This window comes from Oryza glaberrima, chromosome 5 (genome assembly GCF_000147395.1).
Source record: "Oryza glaberrima chromosome 5, OglaRS2, whole genome shotgun sequence".
Taxonomy (NCBI): Eukaryota; Viridiplantae; Streptophyta; class Magnoliopsida; order Poales; family Poaceae; genus Oryza; species Oryza glaberrima.
The window spans coordinates 22,268,101-22,293,967 of record NC_068330.1 but is presented as its reverse complement, the minus strand read 5'-3'; the positions used below and the strand labels follow the sequence as shown (position 1 = coordinate 22,293,967).

Below are 25,867 nucleotides of genomic sequence, written 5' to 3'. Positions count from 1 at the left end.
ATATGTTACTATTATATGAGTAAACTATTTGATTAGCTAAAATATTAATTTTTAAAGTTAGTAATTGCTGTACTATTAAACTTGTTCTAATGCTAGAGTTGATCTGATGACTCGAAAAATGGAGTTTAAGGCTGCGTTCGAGCGCAGGAGAAAGAGAGAAAGATAGTTTTGTTTTCCACGCGCACGCTTCCCGAACTACTAAACGGTGTGTTTTTTGCGAAAAAAAAAATTTATAGGAAAGTTGATTTAAAAAATCATATTAATCCATTTTTAAAGTTTAAAATAATTAATACTCAATTAATCATGTGCTAATGGCTCACCTCATTTTGCGTGTCCTCCCAATCTCCTCAATCCCCTCCTTCTCAAACACACCCTAAGGCGTCAGGTGTATGATGCAACAGCAAACCGATCAACAGAGCCATGGTTCAATGCAGCTAGCTAGTTTAGTGTAATCGCACAATTTCTTCACCCATCTACTAATATGCAAATTGATTAAGACTCACCACACACGGTGACAGCTATAAGTCTACAACCGATGTACCGACCGGCACCATTTGCATGCGAGTGCGCGATTAATTCACCAAATTATCAACCCATGATCATCAAGTTGCCCCATCTTTCTTGGGACAAGGAAAAAACACGAAAGTGTCCGTCACAGTCTCGTTTTCTCCCCAACTTTTGAACTTCCTTTCGGAGCTAGCCGGATTGTGTACGTGATCTTGGTGTTGTTTCGATTTTTTTACTTGATTAATGGTGTTGTTTCCATGCACGATCCTACCCAACCCTTTATTATTTCATTTCATCGGCAAATGTAATGCCCAGTGACGGAATTTGTTCTGACCATGGGACTCAAGAACTGTTCGGCTAAAAACGTCACTCATTTTTATCCAAATCAAATGGAGGCACAGAGACCGGCAAAAGTTTGTGGAAGTAAATACACCGGGGTGTTACGAGAGTCGTGGGTGTATGCACTTATCAGGGTTTAAATTCCAATACCAATTCTATAGAAATTTAGCGAGGCTATGAATTATCATTGGTCTCCATTTATTTAAACGCATGCTAGAAAATATTTTGTAGGCGTGTAAGATTGCGTTCAGAAGTGGAGGTGAGAAACTTTACCTCCCTGTATGTAAAACGGAGCGATTCACTAACACATAATTAATTAGCTAAAATAAACTTGAAAATGGATTAATATGATTTTTTTAAAGCATATTTTTTTAGAATTTTTTGAAAACGCTGTTTAGCAGTTTGAAAAATATAAATGCAGAAAACAAGGACATTTAGCATTTTGAGAAGAGCGCGCGTGGAAAATAAGATTAGATGGTAAAAGAATACCAAAATATGGTTTATTAACTACTATTAGTACGTGTGTGGGTGGGTGCACAGAGATGGACAAAATAAAACGAGACCGAAAACCGATTTAAAAAACCGGAACACTAATCTTATGTTTCTAGTTCGGTCATCTTTTGATAAAGACCGAACATTTTTTTAGGTGTCTTCAGTCGTCTGTCTCAAAGGACCAAATACCCGAAGTGCCCAAAGATAGGCCTTGTTTAGTTCGCTGGCCAATTTTTTTTAAAGTATACAGACACATTTAAAGTATTAAATGTAGACTAATACCAAAACAAATTACAGATTTCGTCTGTAAACTACGAGATGAATCTATTAAGCCTAATTAATCCGTCATTAGCAAATATTTACTGTAGCATCACATTGTCAAATCATAACACAATTAAGCTCAAAGATTCGTCTCGCAATTTACATGCAAACTGTACAATTAATTTATTTTTCATCCATATTTAATATTCCATGCATGTATCCAAACATTTTATTTGATATTTTTGGGCAAAATTTTTTAGGATCTAGATACACCCATAATCTAAGTATCTGTTTTGTTTTGGGATGAGGTAAGATGGGTTGGACTCATCCTTAGTTTCGGATGAGATTATCTCGTCTGTCTATTTAGCACGAGGGATGTGATGGTCTTACTTTATAGAGGATGACCCATATGTAAAAGAAAAGTGGGTTGGATTGATCCACTAGTTTTTGAGGAACCAGTCCAATCCGAATCTCAGGAGAATATCCATTTCAGGGATCATCCCCTCTCACCTATTCCCAAACCAAACACCTTAAAAAGTGGGTTCGATCCAATCCAACCCACTCCGTCCCTTAAACCAAACACATACTAATCTAACCATCCCAAGTGCACTTTAACTCTCTTAAATATATATTGAGCCGATCCATACCCCACAACCGAAAATAATACTAACTCCTACAACCATTAAAAATGTGTAAAATCTCTGTGGCCCAAGTGGCCTAGTCCAAGCACCTCTCCCACTTTCCCACGTATAGGAGCCAACTCATGAAAAGAAAAACAACCAAAATTTAAATTTTCAAATTTAATTTTGAAGTTGATTTCAAAATATTATTAATATATTTTTAAATTTACTTCTAAGTTGTTAAAGAACACACGTTTAAATGTTTTACCTAAAATTTATTTTTTATTTTCTAATGAAACATTTTAGCTCATTAGAAAACTTGGGCAACAGACTAGGTGGTGTTCTTTTCTCCTAATATGAAGATGAAGTTTTTTTTACGCAAAACGGGGTGGTATTAACGTATGATTGATTGAGTTTTAATTATTATAAACTTGAAAAATAGATTAGTATGATATTTTAGAGCAACTTTCATATAAAAAGTTTTCGTACGAAACGTATCGTTTAGCAGTTTGAAAAACGTGACATAAAAATCTTAATCTTTATCTAACTCTTATTAGAGAAAATAAGATTACGTCATTACCTAAGGGTGTGTTTAGTTCACGCTAAAACTAGAAGTTTGGTTGAAATTGGAATGATGTGATGGAAAAGTTGGAAGTTCGTGCGTGTAGGAAAATTTTGATGTGATGGATAAGTTGGAAGTTTAAAGAAGTTTGGAACTAAACTCCTGCAATGTTCCAAGTTTCAACTCGTTTCACACGAGCCAGTGTCACCGACAAGCAGGACCCACGTGGCAGATTTTGGCCCCGCCGCGTCGCCTCTACTCCCTCCAGCGGTCAGCCTCCTTCCCAAACAAGCTACCGCCCAGATTGAACTTGAACGAAAACTCTGGAGGGAAAACTCCCGCCAAGAAAAAATCTTCCCCCAAATCCCTCCTCCTCCTCCTCGCAATCATTCCTCCCAAATCTGAAATCTCGCAAGGACTCCACGCCCGAGAGGGAGAAATCGAGGGATCGGCAATGGCGGACACGGGGAGCCTGGAGAAGATGGGGCGAGAGCTCAAGTGCCCCATCTGGTGAATGTTTGATTCCCCGCTCGATCGATTCGATTTCCTTTTTTGCGCTTCGTCTTTGGATTCGCGTTCTAGGACGATTTTTGGTTCTTGGGTTCATCTCTCTTTTTTCTCGGCCATCTTGTTTTCTCCTGATGTTTTGTTGGTTGATTCTCTCCGTGGTCCTGAAACTATTTCTCACGGGCGATTTTCTTTTCGTTCGTGTGGCTTGCGATTTGTTGTGCTTTGTATTGATTAGAAATCTTGTTCCTGGCAGCCTGAGCCTTCTCAGTTCGGCGGTATCCATCTCCTGCAACCACGTCTTCTGCAAGTAAGTCTCATCTCTCACTATTCCGCCTCGTCGTAATGCAGTTAAAATTCACAGCGTCCTGGATGGTCTTCTCCATTTCGGGCTTATATGCTGAAATTTTCCCCATTCTGCAGTGATTGCCTCACGGAATCGATGAAATCCACGTCGAGCTGCCCCGTGTGCAAGGTCCCGTTCCGCCGACGAGGTTAGTGTTGTGCTCTTGCTGAATTGTGCCTACTTAATCACGTGATAGGCATGAAAAACACACGAATTAAACTAACTGCCTAGGTTTAGTGTCACTCATGGATCGGACATTGAACTATTAGAGTTTCTTATGTACTCCAGATTCGTAGTAATAGAATATGTCACGTCCGGTCCTAGATTCGTTTTTTATGGGACTGAAGGAGTAGTGCTTATCGGACTGCCGGTGATAAATTTGCTTTTCGCTGAGCATGGGCAGCACACCTCATTCAGCAATATTTCAAAATTTGATATGAAGTACTGTATTTGATGAACTTGACCTTTAGTGGAAACTTGGATATGATACCTTAATGGCTTCAGCTTGATATCTACAAGGTCCAAAACTGACACTCAAGGGCTTGGTTTGCTTGCAGAAATGCGACCAGCACCTCACATGGACAATCTGGTCAGCATTTTCAAAAGCATGGAGGCTGCAGCAGGTACCAATGTTGTCTCAACACAGGAGGCTCCTGTGGTAAAACTTGCAGGTAATTGTGCTGTAGCATGTTCTTATTCTATTTTCTAGCATATGTGCAAAGTAGCAACCTCATTGATTGATTTAGTTAAAGTGATTTTTTTGTAACTCCTTTTTTGTACTACACTGTTCAATTCAGTTACAATGTTTGTTTTGCATCTCTTCTGTGCTACATTGTCAACATAAGTTAACAGTGATTGTTCTGTGCTTCTTTGTCTGTACCCCATTATTGAATTCATTTCAACATAATGCTTGCTGGATAATTGGCTCTCTATGAAAAAAAATCTATGCTTAGAGAAGATGGATAGTTGTCAATCTTTAGCTCACTATCTTGTTCATGTTTGAAGATGGATCAGATTGTGTCAACAGCGGGAAAAATTCCAAAAGGTCACAAAAATCATTGACACGAAAAAGGAAGGTAACATCCGAGATGGAAAAAAATACAGCAAAGGATGCTACAGCTTCTGCATCCCAACCTACTACAAAGCCTTCCTTCTCTACTAACAAAAGAATACAAGTGAAACCATTCCCTGAATCTGAGACACCAATAAGAGCTGAGAAGATTATGAAGCCTGAAGAGCCAAAAAATAATCTGAATAATGATGTTGAAGGAAAGAATAAAGCAGTGGCATCGGGTCAACCTGGAAGTCCTTCATTGTCACCCTTTTTTTGGCTAAGGGAACAAGAAGAACAAGAAGGCTGTACCGCTGAGACGTTAAGTGAAACGCAATCTTTAGACACACCCTTGCGTCATAATGCACCTTCTTTTAGCGATATTAAAGATTCTGATGACGAAATCCCTTCAAATACAACTCCAAATGTAAGTTCTTCTGACCACCTCTACCGTTCTTTTTGAATTTTTCTTTTGGCTTCTCATTTTGCTACATGAGTTTCAGAGCAAAGCTGCGGCTACAGAACTCTTTGACAGTGAAATATTTGAATGGACCCAGAGACCATGCTCTCCTGAATTGTATTCCACTCCATTGAAAAAGCAGGTATTTTGCTAAGTGCCTAAGTGGATCAAGAGGCACTATACTTTTCTCACTTTTTTCCTCTTTTATGACCTGTTGATTTTCATTTATTTTGCATTTAATATTTGATGACTCAGCTATTTTGTCTGTTCAGAGTAAAGCTAAGAGTAAACTAGATCAAATTGAAGAGAAGGGTGATGAAGAAGATGTGCATATTGGTGGTTCATTTGATAAGCTGGGTAATGCAAGTAATGCAGCTCAGCTTGTCAATACAAAAGCAACAAAGCAGAAGAGAAAGAAAACAAGTACCAGTAACAAAAACAGTGCAAAATTGTCCAATCGTGCTGAGCCCTGCATAAAAAAGTCTGATGCCAATCAACAAGGTTCAAATAGACGTAAAAGTGCTGCCCTAAAATCTTGTCAGAAAAGCAGCAGTGCTGTAGGGAGGAATACTTCAGGTAGAAGAAACAAGGCCTCTAGCAACAGCAAGCCAATTCATGGCTCTAGTGATAACTCCCCAGAGTCATATCTTCCTAAGGAGGGTTTGGATGTTGAAGCACCTGACAAACCCCTTTCTGAAAGGATTCAAAACTTGGAGAAAACTAGTCGACGAAAGGGAAGTGCAAGGAAGCTGGAAATGGCAGGGAAAACTATTTCAGATACTACAGAGAAGAATAGTGAGCCAAGAAGTAAGAGAGTCAGAAGAATGTCTGACCACGCTATAGCTAAACCGGTTGAAGTTCCTTCAGGATCTGGAAATGAAACAGAAATACCACAGCTTCACACCCTCACAAAAGGCAGCATTCAACGCAAATCCTCCAACGCTAGAAGACATAGCAAAGTTTGTGGAGAACAGGAAGGTAAGAATAAACTTGAGAACACGACAATGACACCTATTATTTTACATGGGAAATGCCAAAATAAAGAGGCAGTATGTACAGCTCCTTCAGTAAGGACTGCATCTGTTAAGTACAAGCAAGCAAAATTTAGCGAACAACCAGATTGTTTTGGAACGGAGAACTTTGGAAACCTTCAAGCATGCCCTGCACGTAATGTTTTACTGAAGAAGTGTGAGGTATCTACTTTGAAGGTTTCCTGTGCTTTCTGCCAGACCGATGTCATCACAGAGGTATCTTCTGACTTCTGCCGTGTTTATATGCAAATGTCCTTTTCTCCAAATCTAACATATTCCCTGCTAATGAACATACTCCTAGAAGATAACCAAATCTCCCTCCTTTTCTCTTTTAGGAGTCTGGAGAGATGGTTCATTATCAAAATGGGAAACAAGTCCCTGCAGAGTTCAATGGAGGAGCCAATGTGGTGCACTCTCACAAGAACTGCCTTGAGTGGTTTGTTATCCTTTCTAGTGCAAGATAATATCAGAAAAAAAAAGATTTCAGTATGCAATATTAATCTGAATATTTTTTATTATTTTCTTGAAGGGCTCCTGATGTCTACTTCGAAGATGATTCTGCCTTTAATCTTACAACTGAATTGGCGAGAAGCAGACGGATCAAATGTGCTTGCTGTGGAATTAAAGGAGCTGCACTTGGATGCTTTGAGATGAGTTGTCGGAGAAGTTTCCACTTCACCTGTGCTAAACTAATCCCAGAATGCAGATGGGATAATGTAAGTCCATATGGTGTTCTTTATATATATTTTGAGGCAGTGGTTTCAACTATACCAGAATCATTTCTGAACGTTTGACAGCCATAAATCTGTACCTTATTGTTTTGTTTCAATTTTTTCATTGGCAGGAAAATTTTGTGATGTTATGCCCTCTACATCGGTCTACAAAGTTACCCAATGAAAATTCTGAACAGCAAAAGCAACCTAAAAGGAAAACAACACTCAAAGGGTATCTTTTGAACCTGTTGTTTGAAACATGTTTCTTAATGGTTGAACATTGACATGTACGAGCACTTACTGTAGAATAACTGGCTTTTCCAGGTCATCTCAAATAGGATCCAATCAAGATTGTGGTAATAACTGGAAATGGCCATCTGGATCACCACAGAAGTGGGTTCTCTGCTGCTCATCACTTTCTAGTTCTGAGAAGGTGCTTTCGAAAATTAGTCTTATTTTCCTGACCCTGATCGAATTAATGGCATTTCCTTCATATGCATTACAACTGAAACAAAATGAATAAATTACTCAGGAACTTGTATCAGAATTTGCAAAGTTAGCTGGCGTGCCTATTTCGGCAACTTGGAGCCCAAATGTTACCCATGTTATTGCATCAACTGATCTCTCTGGTGCTTGCAAACGGACGCTGAAGTTTCTCATGGCAATCTTGAATGGCAGATGGATTGTCTCCATAGATTGTAAGGCCATGTGCTACTAATATAACTGTGCTGAACAGCCTATATTCATATTGATCTGGTGCCCCTTGTTGCTAACTGACAACTTTGTGTCATAGGGGTTAAAACTTGCATGGAGTGCATGGAACCAATTGATGAGCACAAATTTGAAGTCGCTACTGATGTTCATGGGATCACTGATGGTCCTAGGTTAGGAAGATGCAGGGTTATTGACAGGGTAAACATTTCTTGCCATTGTTATGTACCTCATTTTCTTGCAAGGATCACTAAAAAAATCTTTTGATAGAACAAAATTGGTGTTAACCTGAAAACAGTGCCAAATCTACTTGTCCGTTGGAACAATTTTAGCTTGATATAAAAGAGGACAAGCAGAAAGTACCACCAACATGATATGTTGCTATGAATTAAAAGAAACAGGCCGTAATACTTCATGCAGCCCTGCACTTATGCATGCCATAGAATAAATTCATAGACCTGGTGCTGACAATTCCACACATTTGGAATTTTGGATGTGTTCTAACTTCTAAGCAATCTCACGTGGGTATTTTTTACGCCTAACAATCACATTGTTTTTTGTTCTTTTTTACCCTTGCAGCAACCTAAGCTGTTCGACAGCATGAGGTTCTACCTCCATGGGGACTACACAAAATCCTACAGAGGCTACCTGCAAGATCTCGTGGTTGCAGCAGGTGGAATAGTTCTTCAGAGGAAGCCCGTATCAAGAGACCAGCAAAAGCTTCTTGATGACAGCTCTGACCTCCTCATCGTTTACAGCTTCGAGAATCAAGATAGGGCAAAATCCAAGGCCGAAACCAAGGCTGCTGATCGCAGGCAGGCTGATGCTCAGGCTCTTGCTTGCGCTTCTGGAGGCAGAGTTGTGAGCAGTGCATGGGTGATTGACTCAATTGCAGCCTGCAATCTGCAACCTCTTTGAATCTAGAAGACTGCCTGGTGCCAAAATGCGAGTTCGATAGAGTAAGAAACAAGATAGAAATCTAAGATGCACAGGGCTTTGTAATGAGACTTAAATTATTTGAAAATAAGTTTACTATGCGTTGCAAAAGAAACTAGACTGCATTTCTATGGAAGTTGACTGGATAGTCATGCGCCAGATGGTTTTCCTGGCCTCCTTTTGTAATCCGTTAGTGCACAACACAAACATACAAGAATGATGGCATCAGGCACCAAAAACGTTTAGCAACAATAACAAAGATTAACAAGATAATTCTTAGTAGCTTATTGAAAACAGAACTTGAGTAGGCTTGGCGAGCTGGATCAAGTGACATTGGCCCTATTTGGGAGAGTTTAAGATTCTGAGAATTTGATGGAGAAGCTAGGTTGTTCTTATAATATAGGTGACAATTTGTATTGTTTGGGGAGTTGTAGATTCTACAGGAAGTTGTAGTTACCGGAAGCTCCCCAAACAGACCCATTATCAGTCTTTAGGCTGTGTTCTAATGTCCAAGTTCCCAACTTCAGATTTTCAATAGAAAAAGTTGTTGTAAAAAAAAATCATATTAATCTATTTTAAAGTTTTTTTATAATACTTAATTATATGTTAATAATCAACCCCGTTTTCCATGCACGGGGAAAAGTCGGAACATAGCCTTATAAGTTAAACTCTTTAGACCCAAACACTTGGCCCATCCACCTTTACAATCTTTCACAACTAACTCGGCCCACTCAGGATTCACGTGCCAAAAACATGACGTCGCCAAACAAAAACTATGCCAAAGTTATTTGTACCAAAGCGTGTAAATTTCAACTTGTTGTACTGATAGTAACTACTCTCAACTTGTCAATTACTCCCTCCATCCTAAAATATAATAACTTCTCCACCAACATTCTCTTCTCAACCAATCACAACCCTCCACCATTCAATTTTACCACCTGCCTCCACTTCTCCTCCAAGCACAACATTCCTCTATTTAATCCTACCAACTTTATTAATAACCGTGTCCAACTCTAAAAATACTTATATTTTAGGACGGATGGAGTACTTATACTGTGACTGCAATTTACCTTTTATTTTACTATCAGTTGCCACACTATTCACATTACACAGTTAGTTCAATGGTGATCTAACATACCCATTATCGGTCTTTAGGCCATGTTCTAATGTCCAAGTTCCCCACTTCAGATTTTTAATAGAAAAGTTTTTGTGGGGGCTCCAGCCCCCCAACATCCACATTGTATCCGCCCAATGGACAAATGGGATGGACAAATCAGGAGAACTGCTATATTGCATAGCCCCCATCTTTCAGTAGCTACGGAGCAACATGTATCTGTTATCCCATTGTTTTGCATCTGCATCGTAAGAATTTTTCGCTATCCTTGTCGGCCCCTTGTTCACCATAACCTACTACGAATTAGACAATGGTTTTCTCCGTTAAGCATGGATTGTCGTAAATAGAGCCGACCTTGTATGATATGAACGATGTCGGATCCACCACGACGGGCTGATGTGCCACCGCTACTATCAACGCGAGCTCACTGCTGTTGTCGCTCTGCTTGTAACTTGTGATCGATGTGGTGTGGTGGGCGAGCTTGGAGGCATCACAGTTGCATTCCTTGCCTATGGATAGTCTAACTGCATGGTGATCCCGTCATTCTCGGCAATCCACTCCAATGCCCTCCTAGATGTGTGGTTCAAGGCGATGTCGGCATAGTCCACCAGTTGCTGCTCAGATAGAGGGATGAGGTGCTCTGTCTTGATGTAGTGGGCGCTCTCCACGGTTGCCATGGCCACGAAGGCCCAACACGAATCCATATTGTCCAACTTATACATAGGCCTGGTTTAGTTCCCAACTTTTTCTTCAAACTTCCAATTTTTCCATTACATCAAAACTTTCATACACACGCAAACTTCCAACTTTTCCGTCAAATCGTTCCAATTTCAATCAAACTTCCAATTTTGGCGTGAACTAAACACACCCATAATCCACTCACATAAAATTTATTGTTTATTTCATAATCACCAATAAGACTCATGGTGTAAGCACATGCAAGGTTTGCCATTTCGTTTTACATATTTATATTGGGGCTAAAATTTTGAAATCTTAGAAATTTCAGGACACAAAATTTGAAATTTAGATAGATTTTGATTGAGTTTGAATAAATTTTGACCATATTCAAATTTTTATAGAAAATTTCAAGCGAAATAGTTTCATGCCAGGGGTCCGAAATTTTGGAAATTTTGAACTAAAATTTCAAACGCTAACTACAAAAGCATATAGTTACTAGTGATATGATACTCCACATCACATGTCAGAGTAAAATATTAAGGGTCACAAGTTAAACAAAAGATAGTTCATAAATTCCTATGGTTAATGGTTAATAGTACCTCCTGTCACAAAATAAGTAATGTTTTAGACAACTACACGGTCACCAATGCACTTGTTTTATTATAATATTTTAAAATTTTATTTAATATAAATCTAACCATATTATTTTTGAAAGTTGGATCAGAATATTTAAAGAAAAATTGATCATCAAAGTTGTATTCCAAAAATTTGTGAATGATGGAGTACAACATTGGAGTAGTACACTCCAATATGGTGATCGTGGCAACGTGGTACCTCAACTTGTTTCAATATGGTGACCATGGCAGCGTAACACCTCAACTTGTCTAGTTCCATGGTGATGCTCTCCAATTCTCACTCGAGAGAACGGGGAGGGGACATATGTCCCCCACAACCAAAAAAGCTACCTCATACGACGGGAAAATCAACCAAGCCTCATACGACGGTAAAATCAACGGTCTTGGTCTCTCGTACTCCCTCCTATATATAATATATTTGAATATATTATTAGACAAGGTTTTCAAAGTTGAACTATAAAAGTTAAATATAGTATATTTTTACTAGGGAAAGTGAAACAACAATCCAGGGCATGCTTCAAAATTTTCCATTCCAAAACATCCTGGTTGTTCAATATATTTTATGTGATTGTTCTTAACATCCCGCCATACGACACTATAAGCATGTAAGTGACCAGCAGCGGAGCCAAGGCCCGGCCAGGCTCCGCCTAAGATGCTGTAGTAGATTAGCACTTCATTAATCATGCAACAGTAGAATATTTTTTAATTAATTACCCTAATGAATGTTTGATTAGTTGAGAAAATTAGCAAAGCATATAATTAAGGCTCATGCCATCATATGTTTGCATTCTATATATGCCATCACAGCTCATATACAAGCGTACAGCTTTGATAATACACAATAATCGTCCTATCGATTTTAACTCTTACACCAATTAGCTCGTACTGTTAATTTTACTTGTGTCAATGGTAAAATGGTCCGTAGAGTTGTACAAGTTCATTTTCATTTGTAGTACTAGTCATCTGTCAGTGGCTTGCCCGGGGTCAATAAAATTTTTAGATCCGCTACTGCAAGTGAGCATGTGGTCGCTCAGTCACTCAAAACAATGTGTAGATTCATAGAAGCTATGATTATTTCTTATGCAGGATAATGAGTACCGGAGCCATCGGTCTATTCATCATTTCAAACGGTCTATTCATCATTTCAAACTTGCAGCTCATCCAAGTCTTCATTGGCAAGCTTGATGCAAATGATTCAACAACATCAAGTTCATCCCTAAGGATCATAAACAAAAGATAAATACATCTAGCCTTAGAATTATTTGAATAGAATGCTGTCAAAAAACAAGAATTTGCTGACGTGTTTAAAACATGCGAAAATCATCATCAAAGACATTCTTTTTGATAATTCATCATATACCACAGTTCAATCTAGCATGTATATCTATAAACCTAGAATAACATAAAAAATTACAACGAGCAATCAGCGTAGCCTTACAATACATGGGCACATTATTAGCATTCGCATTTACCTCTCACCCAGATGTCCAATGTAGACAAGGACACTTATGAGACCCCCCGAACTGACAATTCTGCTGGCAGCTTGCAAAGCCAGCTCAGTTGTCTTAGCTACAGTGATCATTGATTTATCTCATCCTATAAGATAGCCCAAGTTGAATGCTACAAGCCTAGAAAATAAAGAGTCCTTAATAATTCAATCAAAACATAAAAGATCTTAATTACTTGATCCAATAATTTCAACAATAAACTGTTATGAACCCTGTTAACAAATGAGTAGGTAGCTTCTAATACCAATGAATCAGAATGGCTAGCTCACCTGACAGGGAAATCTTTAGGGACAACCTCCTCCATTCTACTTTGACAGATTGTAAACAACTTGACAAGTTCTAGCTGCAACCAAGAAAAGTTATTGCAACGACCACAAAACTGCAGACATTTCATGAGGCAATGATGCTTTGTTTCTATATACTAAGGTCTGAGCATAACACCACAAAAAGCATATAGAGTACCCAAAAAAACTCGAACACATATGAGTATAGTTAGACCTTTCTTTACTGTATATCAACAACATTATCTGTTCATTTTCATTTTCATTTCTCATTTCTAAAGAACAATAAAAATATTTGAAAATGAGAGAGAAAAATAAATGTATCCCGTATCTAGGATAGTTAATTTCTAACACAATGTAGCAGCAAAATCATTGTTCCCACTTCCCCTGAAGTTGCTGCAAATGCATACCTCATGGCTATTGACGGCCATTTTCAGAAAAGAGGAAGTGCTGGCTATCGCGGACTCCTGAATGTCCAACCCATATACACGACCTTGTACTCTTTGTCTCTTTCATCAGCTACCATTTTAAGCATAGCGAATGTATCATTGCTGTTCCTGCATGTGGCATCAACCACAGTATCCCCTTTCCGAACAATACTTCTCCACACCCTAATCATACAACCAAAAGACAAAGATATGAATAGCTAAAGCGTACATGTATTCTTTTACACATCTCCGGTTAAATCCTAGAGAGCATTTCCCATTAATGGAATTTCCATCCCATACTCTGTCAAAAAAGAATCCCATTTCATAGTTGCCCAGTACACTGTAAATTGCACTAATGTAGTAGTAGTACTTACTTTTAGGCTGAAAGGTAAATATCTCACGCATAACAGAAACGAAATTGCTGTACATTTGTCGAATGATTTTCGGTGGCTGGATTCGTCGTTTTTTCGGCCGTCCCATTACAAACTGTCCGTCCGTCCATCGTGCAAGCCAGCCAGTTGCTACTCCTTCCGTTTCAAAATGTTTGATACCGTTGACCTTTTAAGTACGTGTTTGACCATTCGTCTTATTCAAAAAAATTTAAGTAATTATTTATTATTTTCATATCATTTGATTCATTGTTAAATATACTTTCATGTACATATTTAGTTTTACATATTTCATAATTTTTTTAATAAGACGAACAGTTAAACATATGCTAAAAAGTCAACGGTGTCAAACATTTTGAAACGGAGGGAGTATATCATACTTAAGCTGACACTTTTTTAACCTAGGAAAAGGATAGCTATCCCTCGCCCCCGCCGCCGCAGCTCAACCAGCTTCCGATCAAGACACAGGCCAAATTTCTCGGTCTCGGAGAATCGGAGCGCAGAGAAGAGCATGGAGCAGGAAGCTGCCGTGAGAGACCAGGTGGAGCTCACCATGCGCCTCCTCCACCACCTCCTCCTCGACGACAAGCACGGCACCACCACCAACCTCGCCTTCTCGCCGCTGTCGCTCCACGCCGCCCTCACCCTCCTCGCCTCCGGCGCGGCTGGCGCCACCCGCGAGCAGATCGTCGCCTTCCTCGGCCCAGCCGGCGCAGACGCCCACACGGCGCTCGCGTCCAAGGAGGCTTCCGTCGGCGTCCTCGCCTGCCGCCGGAGCGCCGGCTGCAGCAATCCCGAGGTCCGCTCCGCCATGGCCGTCTGGGTCGACGCCTCTCTCCGCCTCAACCCCGCCTTCGCCGACACCGCCGCCTCCGTGTTCAAGGCTGCCGTGCGGTCAGCCGGCAACCCCGCGGCAGCGAGGGCCGAGATCAACGAGTGGTTCAGTAGCCAGACCGGCGGCTTCGTCAAGGACATCCTCTCCAACTCCATCGACGACGACGACGACGGCAGCGGCGGCGGCGGCGCCATCTCCGCCTCGGTCTTCCTCGCCAACTCACTCTACTTCAACGCCTACTGGGACCACCCCTTCTTCCCGCACCTCACGGAGGAAGGCGACTTCCACGTCTCGCCGGACCACGACGTCCGCGTGCCATTCATGGCGGGGAGCCACCAGGACGCCTTCATGGACGTCGGCTGCCACCCGGGCTTCAACGTCCTGCGCATGATGTACCGCACGGGCGGCGCCGCCGGCGGGGACAAGATGTTCGCGATGTACATCTACCTCCCCGACGACCGCGACGGCCTCCCGGAGCTCGCGCGCAAGCTCGCCTCCAACCCGGCCGCGTTCCTGCGCAGGACGATCGTGCCGGCGCAGCCTGTTGCGGTCGGCGAGCTCAAGATCCCCAAATTCGAGGTGTCGCTCAAGGTGGAGGCGTCGCGTCTCCTCCGGGAACTCGGCCTCGACCTGCCATTCCTCCCTGCCGCCGACAACTCGTTCTCGGGGATGCTGCTGGACCCGCCTCAGGGACAGCCGTCTCGTCCCTTCTCCACCAGTGCTTCGTCAATGTGAATGAGGAAGGGACCGTGGCTGCTGCGGGCACCGTCGGGGAGATCATGGGCTTCGCCATGCCGGACGATCAAATCGTCGATTTCGTCGCCGATCGCCCCTTCCTTTTCTTCATCGTGGAGGAGGTGAGTGGCCTCGTGGTGTTCGCCGGTCAAGTCGTCAACCCATTGCTCCATTGATATGCTTCTTCATTGATGGTGCGCGTCAGTGCTGAAGGAACTGGAACAAAAATATCTCGATCGTGTTGTTGTGGTTGGTTTTATGCTTAACAGTACTCCTATAACGATGACGATGATGATGGTTTCAATAAGTTAAGATTTATCATGTTAATCTTTGTTATTCCTGGTAGTGTTTTTTGGAATTGAAATTTAAAGTATACATTATTTTTCATAATTTTGCATGCATATACATGTTTTAAAATATTTGTAGAAATATACATTTCTCGCGGGTTAGATCCGCACCACACCGTCATCATAGCTCAAAGGCGTGAAACTGACAAGAGGGGTGGTCTAGCGGATTGGTCATGCAGGACCGACTGACTCGGTATCATATCACTGCCAAGAGCCTATTGTGTTCGTAACCCAATTACAACCAGGTGTGGTGAATTAAGCATGCGTAACCCAATTACAACCAGGTGTGGTGAATTAAGCATGCCCTATTGGGTCTTGGGTGGTGTTGTTCCGATGGCCCACGTGCTATTTTACCCAATGCCTCTTTCGTTAAGCATTACCGTGTGGTAATATTATTTTCTAAGGGTATTAGCATGCTCATGAAGCATCGCGACTAGCTTTTTATGTAAGTCAGATGCTGATTGAAAAACACATGATTTAAGTCGCGGTTGGTTCAGAGTTACGCGCATCATATTCTCAAGACGCGGTTGGTCCAGAGCTGCCCACATCACATTTTATGTAATCGGTATATCACTCGGGTCATGTCAATCGGGGTTTCACACCATATATATTGCGTCTAGGTGTAAGCCACTTTGCTAACAATGATTATTATTCTTGACTATATGTTTAGTTCTTTACTCAACTAAGCACACAGTCATGGGCTACACCTAATAGATGCATCTATTTGATGCACCTATTTTGTCAATTCTTTGGAAAGCTTTCTACAACCTCTTTGCGATATATCAGAAATGACTCGAGAAGGAAACACTTGGGAAGCCTTCATAGAAAAGATTGAAGCACTCAGTATTCGTCATGAATCACAAAGAAGACCACAACTCAACTGTGAAGATCTCGGGGACTATTGTGGAGGTTATTGGTATCATGTTTCCACACAGCCTACATATCCGACTACAGATAGGTGGAATGCATCCATGTAATATTAGATAGAGTAGGACTTTGTTGCCATGTTACCTTATGTCTCAAGGCAGGGTATAGAGCTTCGGCTGAATATTACGTTGTATAGATTACAAAATTAAAGTTGTGTTTTTCCTCCTTGTAACCTTCCATATGTAAGGTGAACAGGGAGTCCCTTCAAAGGCATGAGGCAAGAGATCCACAAGATCGACACAACCAAGAACACCATGATCAATACAATTCGACAAATCCAATTCACAGGCATGAGGCAAGAGATCCACGAGATCAACACAACCAAGAACACCATGATCAATACAATCCGGCAGATCCAATCCACGAAACAAGAGTAGGGTATGCCTAAACATGTCTAAACCCTTGTCTCCTTGCATCCATCCACTTTAATGTCTCGTGTGCTACCCCTTTATTATTGCCAATACAAAACATCAACACAACCCTAAAAAGGAGTAAAGTCACGAGTGTGGCTCAAAGCAATTGCCCTTCGTTTAAACTGCAGTGCTTGAAACATATATATAGTTGTGAAGCTCTCAAAAGTTGGCCTGGCGAAAAAGAAGCTCTCAAAAGTTGTTATCAATACCCACAGCTGTGCACCCAGTAAAATCCTATGGAAATGCCTTGTAACTTCAAATCTTGAATCCTTGGTCATTGTGGCACTTGGCATGCAAGTAAGCATGTGGTCGCTCACTAACTCCGTCATTCCCCACAAGTAGGTCATAGAAGGTGTGATCATTTCTTGTACAGGAGAATGAGTACTGGAGCCGCTGGTCTATTGAGCATTTCAAACTTGCAGCTCATCCAGGTATCAATAGGCAAGCTTGATGCAAATGATTCAACAACATCAAGTTCATCCCTAAGGATCATAACAAAAGAAGATAAATAAATCAAGTCTTAAAATTATTTGAATACAATACTGTAAAAAAAGATTTTCTGATGTGTTAAAAACATGCGAAAATTATCATCAAAGACATTCTTTTTGTTAACTTAATTCATCATATACTACAGTTCAATCTAGCATATATAGCTGCACATCTAGAATATGTATGAATTTACAACGAGCAAGCAGTTGATAGCCCTATGTACTGTACATGGACACATTGTTAGCATTCGCATGTACCTTCCACCTGGATGTCCAATGTAGACAAGGACACTTATGAGTCCCCCAGAACTGACAATGCTACTGGCAGCTTGCAAAGCTAGCTCAGTCGTCTTAGGTACAGTGATTATTGTTTTTTCTCCTCCTGGAAGATAGCCCAAGTTGAATGCTACAAGCCTAGAAAATAAAAGAACCATTAATAATTCAATCAACACTTCAAAGATCTTAATTACTTGATCCAATAATTTCAACAATAAACTGTTACTGAATCCTGTCAACAAATGAGTTGGTAACTAGGAATAAATGTGAATCAGAACTCACCTGACAGGGAAATCTTTTGGGACGACCTCCTCCATTCTACTGTGACAGATTGTAAACAACTTGACAAGTTCGAGCTGCAGCCAAGATAAGTTATTGCAACAACCCCAAAACTGCAGATATTTCCTGAGAATATGGCAATGATGCTTTGTTTCTATATACTAAGATCTGACCATAACACCACAAAGAGATAAAAAAACCAAAAAGACTCAGCATATATGAGTATTGTTAGATCTTTCTCTGCTATCTATCAACAACATTATCTGTCCATTTTTATTCTCATTTATAAATAAGCTAATCTTTGGAAACGAGAAAGAAAATTAAATGTATCCCCTATCTAGGAGAGTTAATTTCTAACACAATGTAGCAGCAAAATCTTTGTTTCCACTTCCCTTGAAGTTATTTCAAATGCATACCTCATGGCTATTGACGGCCATTTTCAGAAAAGAGGAAGTGCTGGCTATCGCGGACTCCTGAATGTCCAACCCATATACACGCCCTTGTACTCTTTCATCAGCTACCATTTTAAGCATAGCGAATGTATCATTGCCATTCCCGCATGTGGCATCAACCACAGTATCCCCTTTCCGAACAATACTTCTCCACACCCTAATGAGAAAACCAAAAGACAAAATGTGAATAGCTAATGTGTACACGTATTCTTTTACACATCTCCCGTTGAATCCTAGAGAGCATTTCCCATTAACAGAACTTTCATTCCATATTCTGTCAAAAGAAAAGAAAATTCCCATTTCATACTTGCCCAGTACACACTGTAAATTGTAACTAACGCAGTATAGGAGTACTAATTACTTTTTAGGCTCAAAGGTAAAAACAAGGGATAATTTACACGCTACGCAACAATGGGGGTTTAGTACCTACGCGTGGGCTAACTCGGTGGCCTTCCGCTTGCCGGTGACGAAGCCCACCACCGCATCCTCCACCCCTGCAACTGCAACGAACCCCAGCCATTCCACTGTGTTGTAACATCAAAGCTCACACGCAAACACCGAGTCTACTCACGACAAACACACGGCTTAGAAAGGAGAACGTGCAGACAAACCTCCGGCGGCGAGCTCCGCAGCGGAGGCGCGGACGGAGAGGCCGCGGCGCTGCCTGGTCGGGCGGAGGAGCGGAGGCGGCGGGCCGGAGCTGGGGCTTCGTCGGAGGAGAGGAGGCAGTAGACCCCGGGACCGGAGGAGGAAAGCGGCGTGCGGCGGAGGCGGCATCGCGGCGGCGGCGGATGGATTCGAGGGGCGTGGAGTGCTGGATGGGGCGAGGAGGCGGCGGCCGCGGCAGCGAGAGTGTTCGTTGGATTGGAAATCGGTGGTCCAGATGCGTCCATGGAAGTTGCGTTGCGGCGCGTAAAATAAAATGGAATAAAAAAAAGAGGCCGGAGCTCAGTATAGCTCTTGACATCTGGGAATCAGATGGTTTCGTGACGACCCAATCGGTCACGGAGCATTTCATCATCACTCGGCCAAATTTTGTGGGGTGAGAGAGGCTCGAACTCTCGACCTCAGGATAACTCACGTTTTAGCTATGAGACCTACGCGCTAGCCAACTGCGCCACCACCCCGTTGTGCTGAGTAAGAAAACCGAAGCTATACATCTGGCGGAATGATAGAAATCCCATTACAAATTGTCCATCGTGCAAGCCAGCCAGTTGCTACTACATCTTGATAGCAACTCACCAGGAAACACTACGATGATTGTATAATTCAGGATCGCGAACCAATCAGCTCCTTTCAGGAGAGTAACGGCTAGATCTGAAGAAATTACAGACTTTAATTCAGTCATCATCAGCCAAAAGACCGCGCCCTTTTTTTTTTTCTTTTTCAGTTTTTAACTTGAGTTGTTTTCGCATACACCAAAAAATGGACGCGAATACATTAGCGTTATAACGAAGCGTCATGGGCAGTAACATGAATTTTAGCATTCGGTATTATTTTATCTGGGTTCCATACACTTTTTTGACAGCCCGAGTAAGAAAGTGAAAAACAATTTTTTTTTACAGGCTACAGCAGATATCACAGCATGGCTAGAACAACGAGCGCCTATAGGCATGTCACTCTAGGCCTTTGGTCCCGATTGTGCCACCTCCTTACTCCTGTCATCAGCACACAACTTCAATGCAAAACTTTCATCAAAGAACTGCACCAGGCCATCAGATGTATAGTAGTAATACTCCTATTTGGTTACTGCAAAGTAGGTGCAAGCTCGGCTTTTTTACGTCTGACCAAATTTTGCACAAAGAGCTCTCCCGCACGATACGAAGATCGAACCTGAGAAGTCATCAACAGTAGCAAGGATAAATATGCATAAAATTCTACTACCAAGTTAACAACCAACAAAAGAGAAGGGCCTTTTCTCTTTTGAAGATTGTCTGGATAACCAGGAAATACATGATCTAGATGGTTCAAATACGACGGTAGCAATATTCCTTTCAAAACAAGGGCCATTAGTAGAGTTATCATTTTCTTTAAATACTGTTGCTCATATTATTAGATTTTATCTATAAGAATAGCAGATTTTATGTGAAGCTTACCAGAGGTCCACTAGCAACATAAAGAAAACCCAGAGATTCCCCATACTCCTTCCAGAAATCAAACTTCTCAGGAGTCACATATTCTCTGACCCGCAAGTGTCTTTCTGTTGGCTGTATAAGCAAGGAGCATTGGATGATACAACAACAAGAACAAAGGAAGTCCAGGAGGATATAAAAAGCGCTGGCAAAGTTGCTCAAAGATCAAACCTGTAAATATTGTCCCAAGGTCAGAATATCAACGTCAATGGCCCTCAAATCACACATGGTTTGCTTCACCTCTTCATCTGTCTCACCTAGACCAAGCATGATAGAGGACTTCGTTACCATACCATCTTTGCAATTTTTCGCATGTTTCAGAACAGCTAAACTCTGATCGTATCTGTGGAAACGAGATAATAAACTGGAAATAAGATAATAACTACATTGCCAAGAGTCAATATGATGACATTAGAGATTTTACATAGTTTCTTCAAGGATTATCCCTCAACCTCAGTTTTCAAAATTAGATGTGGTAGGTTAACAGTCATTATTATTGGATAGCCTAACTGCCTAAGACAATCCTGGACCTCAGGGCCTCTGTATGGGTGTCATGAGCTCTGGAGGGCGTATTAATGACGAAGTACTTCAGATTTAACATCTAGGCAACCATACAGTGTTTTGTGGCTGTAATGAAAAACACAGAGAGAATTACGCTGCTCGGGGATCTCTGACTATTCTCTGCAGACTCCTCACAGTTTCAATGTTGTGTGCAAACACATCCAAACCAGAGCTTGCCAAGGATGAAACTGCCTCCAGGTCACCTCGAAAGTCTGAAGTTAGACACTCCACCAGTATACCAGGTTTCAATTCCTGAAGATAAGCTAAAAGTTTCTTCAGTACAGTACAACCACCAATTTAGTGGCACAACTGAATGGCGACCGACAAACCTTTAGAGCCTTCACTGTTTGCGCAAAATGGCCACTTCCACCATCAGGAAGGTCATCTCTATCAACACTTGTCAGCACAACATAGTCTACGCTGCAAAAAAAAAAAAAAAGAAGCATCGGTTCTAAAGTCTTTTGCATTATCATCTCAACATGCCAATAATGCAATAATCGTCGGTGTATCGTACCCCCAACTTGCAACTGCCACTGCTGTCCTGAGAGGCTCCAGGGCATCGGGCGGCGGAGGCTTGTTACTGGTTTTCACGGCACAGAATCGACAACCACGGGTACAAGTGTCGCCGAGGAGCATGATCGTCGCCGTCGCAATGCCGTCCCCGTCCCCACCTGCACCGCCGCCGCCATTCCAACACTGAAATATACCACAATATCGCAAAATCAAACCCAAAAAAAGAGAGTTACAACTTTGTCACACCACAATGCATTTGGATTTTCCCCGCAAAAAAAAATAATGCATTTGGATTTAAGATTTTTACATGTTTGATTCTATTTTACCTCACCGATGTTGGGGCATTGGGCCTCGACGCAGACGGTGTTGAGCTTGAGCTCCCCGAGCGACTCCCTCAGCCTCGCGTACTTCTCCCCCTGCGCCGCACGCTGTCTCAGCCACGCCGGCTTCCTCGCCGCCGGGTCCCTCCCCGTGTACGGCCCCGGAGGCGCCCATCCCGCCACAGCACTTCCCTCCGGCGGCGAGTCCGCGTCGCATCGCACGATGGACACGGAATTGGGCCGAGCACGGAAGGTCAGGCTTGCGGATCCCGCGTGGATCGAAGGCCTCGCGAGCGATCCCTGCATTGTGGAAGGCGAGACCGGGTGGTGGTGGTAAACCCTAGAGCAGTAGGCCGCCATTGCTGCGCTGCGCAGTGTAGGCCGCGGAGGAGACGGGGTTCCCAGTGGAGGAAGACGGAGTGTGGTTTTACGATTTTGCCCCTGGGATTTGGGGGCTGGGAAACGTGGACTGCGTGGGTAGGATGGTGAATTTACGGGAGACGGCGATGGCACCCAAAGCCCCCGCCAGTTATGGTGCACAGGTGACGCCGTGACGACGGCGACTGGTGGGGCAGCGGAACAAGTGCACAGTCGGGGTCACTTGTTTAAATCCTACAGTATTTATTAGTGGGGAACTGTTTCAATGTGCAGTTTTGTTGTATTTAAATTTTGTTCCTATTGAAACGAAATGTGTACTGCTAGGCTGCGTTTATTTGCGTTGGTTGGGAACCCTCTCCGGCACAAATAACGGAGCAGCTCATTAGCACATTAATATTAATTAAGTGTTAGCTTAAAACTAACTTAAAAAATTGATTAATATGATTTTTTTAAGAAAGAAATATTTTAAAAAAATACAAACGTTTAGCATTTTGAGTTGAGATGGGAGCACAAGCAAATGAAACCTATGAGTTGTGGGCTTCTGGCTGATGATATTTGTGAAACCGGCACAAATAACGGAGCAGCTCATTAGCACATTAATATTAATTAAGTGTTAGCTAAAACTAACTTAAAAAATTGATTAATATGATTTTTTAAGAAAGGAATATTTTAAAAAATACAACGTTTAGCATTTTGAGTTAAGATGGGAGCACAGGCAAATGAAACCTATGAGTTGTGGGCTTCTGGCTGATGATATTTGTGAAATTTTAGCTTAGTCTTGTTATTTTCACCAAGGCATTTTACAGTATTGATTTTATCAATGTTTTCACATAAATATGGCTGTTTTTCCTCGCAAATAAATAAATAAATATCAATATGAGTGTTCTTATATATTGATAACTCGTCGGGACAGCCATATATACGTATTGATATTTCTCGTGTGTTTCTATGTCATTTTCTCGATCATTCAGGTTTATCATTGAAATAAATGAACTACGGTCATAATTATGCAAAACTAAACGTCTTTTGAGTTTAAACTTTGAATTGGGAGACTAATGTACCATTTGATTAGATTATTAAGCATATTATTACGACAGATTATCCATGTGATCATAGGGATAGATTAAAGGTTTTAAAAAATAAACTTAACAAATAGCTTAAAACAAATCTTATAAGTAATACAATAGAAAAAAAGTTTTTTGAGGACATTATTTTTTATGTGAAGAGGAGCCTAGTACTTTGGCAATAAACATACAGTCCAAGATCACTTAAGGCTTATTCGGTGCCATTTTTTTTTTGTCAATATGTTCGTGACTATAATTACTAAATATTGATAGAGATTGGTAAGCTTGTGATTGTAAAGTCTTGTTTAGTTCATTGCCCTACCAAAATTTAGTAGATGTTTTTTTAACAAATTAAACGAGCCATATGTTGGGATACATATGTTGGGATGTAAGCTATTCAAACTTTCGCCATACATATGTTGGGATGTAATCATTCTCCTTATCTTAAAAAACTATTGCCACGAAGTTGAGCTTTTTATCTTGGAATCAGCGGTACCTCATATGTGATCAGACAAGGTAAAACCCTCTCCTGAATAACTTTCTTCATGCCCCCAATCTAGACTACTGGACAAGCCAAATGGCTTCCATCTCTTACAATGTCCATCTATATCTTCTTGGTATTGTTCTTATCTAAATGACATCCATATCTGAATCTAGAGCAACACAATCATTTTCCCCTTTGACAATGTCCAACTAATCACGGTTTAATCTGTTAACCAAGAATCAATACACACGCCAATGATGGTAGAAACGGAGCCATTTTTCTTTGTCCAAAATGAAGGAGTCCGGACGATGACCGGATCATGGCTTGACTTTTGGGTATTCCAATATGCTATATGCCTCTATTTGAGAATTTGGCTTGAAGAAATGTGCAGCTTCAGCCTTCAGCCATACCATCATCGGGTACACGCTGCGGTGGGTGTACCTGCTCCCCAATGGTCGGTGAAAGAAAGCTCAATGGTAACCATCATGGTACATAAGTACAGGTGGTTAATTACTCCAATTCCGTATCTTTTCAGCTACTTCACAGAATAACTGTCGCGAATTATTTGCTCTACATTGCTAGATGTTTATTAATTTTGTATATCAAAATAATCCGATGAATAATCTATCTCAAGCTGTGATCCTTTTTCATTGCACTTTGGCCCCTATTATTTCGTTTATGCTTATATGCCAAAATTTAAATTTTGAAACCTAATTTTTAAGCTGAATTTGTGACATCATTTGCATTTGAATCACGGAGAACGTGAATATATTATTTTGGTTGCTAATAAGCCGTATGAATAAGCATCGGCATAGGTGAAATGGTGGGACTGTGAGTCTGCACGGTTTAGAGCTTCCACATCACACATTCAGGTTGTTAAGATTCAGAACATGTGTGTCACTGTCAAGCTCATGTGGTTCAGGCACCAATGGTGGTGAGAATAAAAGCGCCTTTTGGGATATGCTAGCTTAGCTCTGCTCTTTGGCAAGTGTTGTGGTTGCTACCAAAACCGCAGGAAGGATATATTCTCTTGGGGACATAGGAACAAGGCATAAGGACATGTCCCTGGTGATACTTCAGTTGGGAGTAGTAGTTTGGTCCTATAATGCTGGGGTTAGGTTAACTTAACCAGATAAGTGTAGTTCAATAAAAGTTGTAATTACGTGGCTTTTAGTATCAGAAAGAAATTGCATTTGGCCAGCTAGAAGCAAACCTGACACATCATCAATATACTTTCTGTCCTAAACCGCAGTCTGATCTACCTGAACTTGATCAACAATTATTAACACGGTCCGAACCATTATTAAACGGGAGTTCGATTAACAAAGCCATTATCTTTTGTACCTCACGTCGCATTAACAATTGCTCTCATGTCAAACGCAGCAATTGTCAAAACCCTGGAGCATTACTTGATTTCTTCTCAACAACTCCAGCCTGCAAACTGCAGGGGCAAGGGTATTTATTTTCTCATGTCCTCTCAAAGCAAAAATGGGAGCATCCGTGAGCGCCAATATGGATAATAAGCTCTAATATCCACAAATATTACATATGCAAATATACACACTTTCACATATTCTTTTACCAGTAATATAGGGTACTAGGTAGGCTGTGGATTTGTCACTAATCAAACGCCCAAATACTCCAAGAGGTAACGACGGATGTATACATGTGATAGTGATATGGATGTCTAGGGACTAAAGATGTACTCCTTTCGTATTTAAATATATGGGGCATTGATAATTTTATCCCATCAAACTTTTAAAATTTAAACCACCAATGACACTTAAAACCATGGTGGTTTTCTGTTTAGAAGTACTTCTACATAAAATTATATGCACAGAATTTTCTTCATAGGTACTTTTGCAATTACCCCTCTATTATATTCAGAATAAAAATAATAATCAAAGTCATAGAAGCAAAATTGGATTGTATCGTATATTTAAATTCGGAAGTACTAGTATATATTTGTCGACATAGTCTTCGGAGATGTTTATATGAACAAGTTATGTGTACGTTTGTAGTGATGAGTATGCATGCATTTATATGAACATCGTGTTTAAAAAAATACATTAACAATAAAACCAGTGTTGTGGA

The 25,867-nt window shown here is 41.1% G+C and overlaps 3 protein-coding genes, 1 non-coding gene and 1 pseudogene across 5 annotated transcripts; 2 read left to right on the top strand and 3 right to left on the bottom strand.

The window, feature by feature from the left end:
- The first annotated feature begins 3,085 nt into the window (after positions 1-3,085).
- Positions 3,086-8,815, top strand: LOC127772521 (protein BREAST CANCER SUSCEPTIBILITY 1 homolog). Of its 2 annotated transcripts, none has more exons than XM_052298456.1 (14): positions 3,086-3,291; positions 3,545-3,598; positions 3,712-3,782; positions 4,192-4,305; positions 4,640-5,112; positions 5,189-5,287; positions 5,418-6,392; positions 6,512-6,612; positions 6,706-6,892; positions 7,021-7,121; positions 7,196-7,322; positions 7,422-7,587; positions 7,683-7,801; positions 8,180-8,815. In XM_052298456.1, exons 1-14 carry the CDS (start codon positions 3,236-3,238, stop codon positions 8,516-8,518), a joined length of 2,982 nt encoding a protein of 993 aa, XP_052154416.1. In that variant the 5' UTR covers positions 3,086-3,235; the 3' UTR covers positions 8,519-8,815. The 2 variants fall into 2 exon arrangements, with proteins under 2 accessions (XP_052154416.1, XP_052154417.1); XM_052298457.1 differs by having other exon boundaries at positions 7,214-7,322; positions 8,180-8,814.
- A 5,191-nt stretch (positions 8,816-14,006) lies between these two features.
- LOC127772623 (serpin-Z1-like) lies at positions 14,007-15,509 on the top strand (annotated as a pseudogene).
- Positions 15,510-16,716: 1,207 nt separating this feature from the next.
- LOC127772624 (uncharacterized) lies at positions 16,717-19,438 on the bottom strand. The gene is made up of 6 exons (XM_052298571.1): positions 18,933-19,438; positions 18,752-18,821; positions 18,286-18,478; positions 17,873-17,946; positions 17,573-17,728; positions 16,717-17,308 (listed from the first exon to the last, which is right to left on the bottom strand). The coding sequence occupies exons 1-6, from the start codon at positions 19,096-19,098 to the stop codon at positions 17,185-17,187; spliced, it is 783 nt and encodes a 260-aa protein (XP_052154531.1). The 5' UTR covers positions 19,099-19,438; the 3' UTR covers positions 16,717-17,184.
- TRNAM-CAU (transfer RNA methionine (anticodon CAU)) lies at positions 19,360-19,448 on the bottom strand. Its single transcript is given in 2 exon segments — positions 19,360-19,395; positions 19,411-19,448. It is a non-coding gene; the product is annotated as a tRNA-Met (tRNA).
- A 248-nt stretch (positions 19,449-19,696) lies between these two features.
- On the bottom strand, positions 19,697-22,294 carry LOC127772760 (lipoyl synthase 2, chloroplastic). The gene is made up of 7 exons (XM_052298722.1): positions 21,854-22,294; positions 21,529-21,710; positions 21,344-21,434; positions 21,109-21,266; positions 20,625-20,796; positions 20,418-20,528; positions 19,697-20,154 (listed from the first exon to the last, which is right to left on the bottom strand). Exons 1-7 carry the CDS (start codon positions 22,205-22,207, stop codon positions 20,068-20,070), a joined length of 1,155 nt encoding a protein of 384 aa, XP_052154682.1. The 5' UTR covers positions 22,208-22,294; the 3' UTR covers positions 19,697-20,067.
- Positions 22,295-25,867: the final 3,573 nt, after the last annotated feature.

Bases quoted from the DNA above. Each gene is read 5' to 3' on its own strand.
- LOC127772624 (XM_052298571.1), bottom strand. From the start codon at position 19,098: ATGCCGCCTCCGCCGCACGCCGCTTTCCTCCTCCGGTCCCGGGGTCTA. The intron at 17,729-17,872 runs GTGAGTTCTGAT...TTTATTTTCTAG, and splicing joins CCAAAAGATTTCCCTGTCAG to GCTTGTAGCATTCAACTTGG. The intron at 17,309-17,572 runs GTACATGCGAAT...TATGATCCTTAG, and splicing joins ATTGGACATCCAGGTGGAAG to GGATGAACTTGATGTTGTTG.
- LOC127772521 (XM_052298456.1), top strand. From the start codon at position 3,236: ATGGCGGACACGGGGAGCCTGGAGAAGATGGGGCGAGAGCTCAAGTGC. The intron at 4,306-4,639 runs GTAATTGTGCTG...TCATGTTTGAAG, and splicing joins TCCTGTGGTAAAACTTGCAG to ATGGATCAGATTGTGTCAAC. The intron at 7,802-8,179 runs GTAAACATTTCT...TTACCCTTGCAG, and splicing joins GATGCAGGGTTATTGACAGG to CAACCTAAGCTGTTCGACAG.
- LOC127772760 (XM_052298722.1), bottom strand. From the start codon at position 22,207: ATGGCGGCCTACTGCTCTAGGGTTTACCACCACCACCCGGTCTCGCCT. The intron at 21,267-21,343 runs GTTTGTCGGTCG...GCTTATCTTCAG, and splicing joins AAACAGTGAAGGCTCTAAAG to GAATTGAAACCTGGTATACT. The intron at 20,797-21,108 runs GTAATTCTCTCT...TCGTTTCCACAG, and splicing joins GTCAGAGATCCCCGAGCAGC to ATACGATCAGAGTTTAGCTG.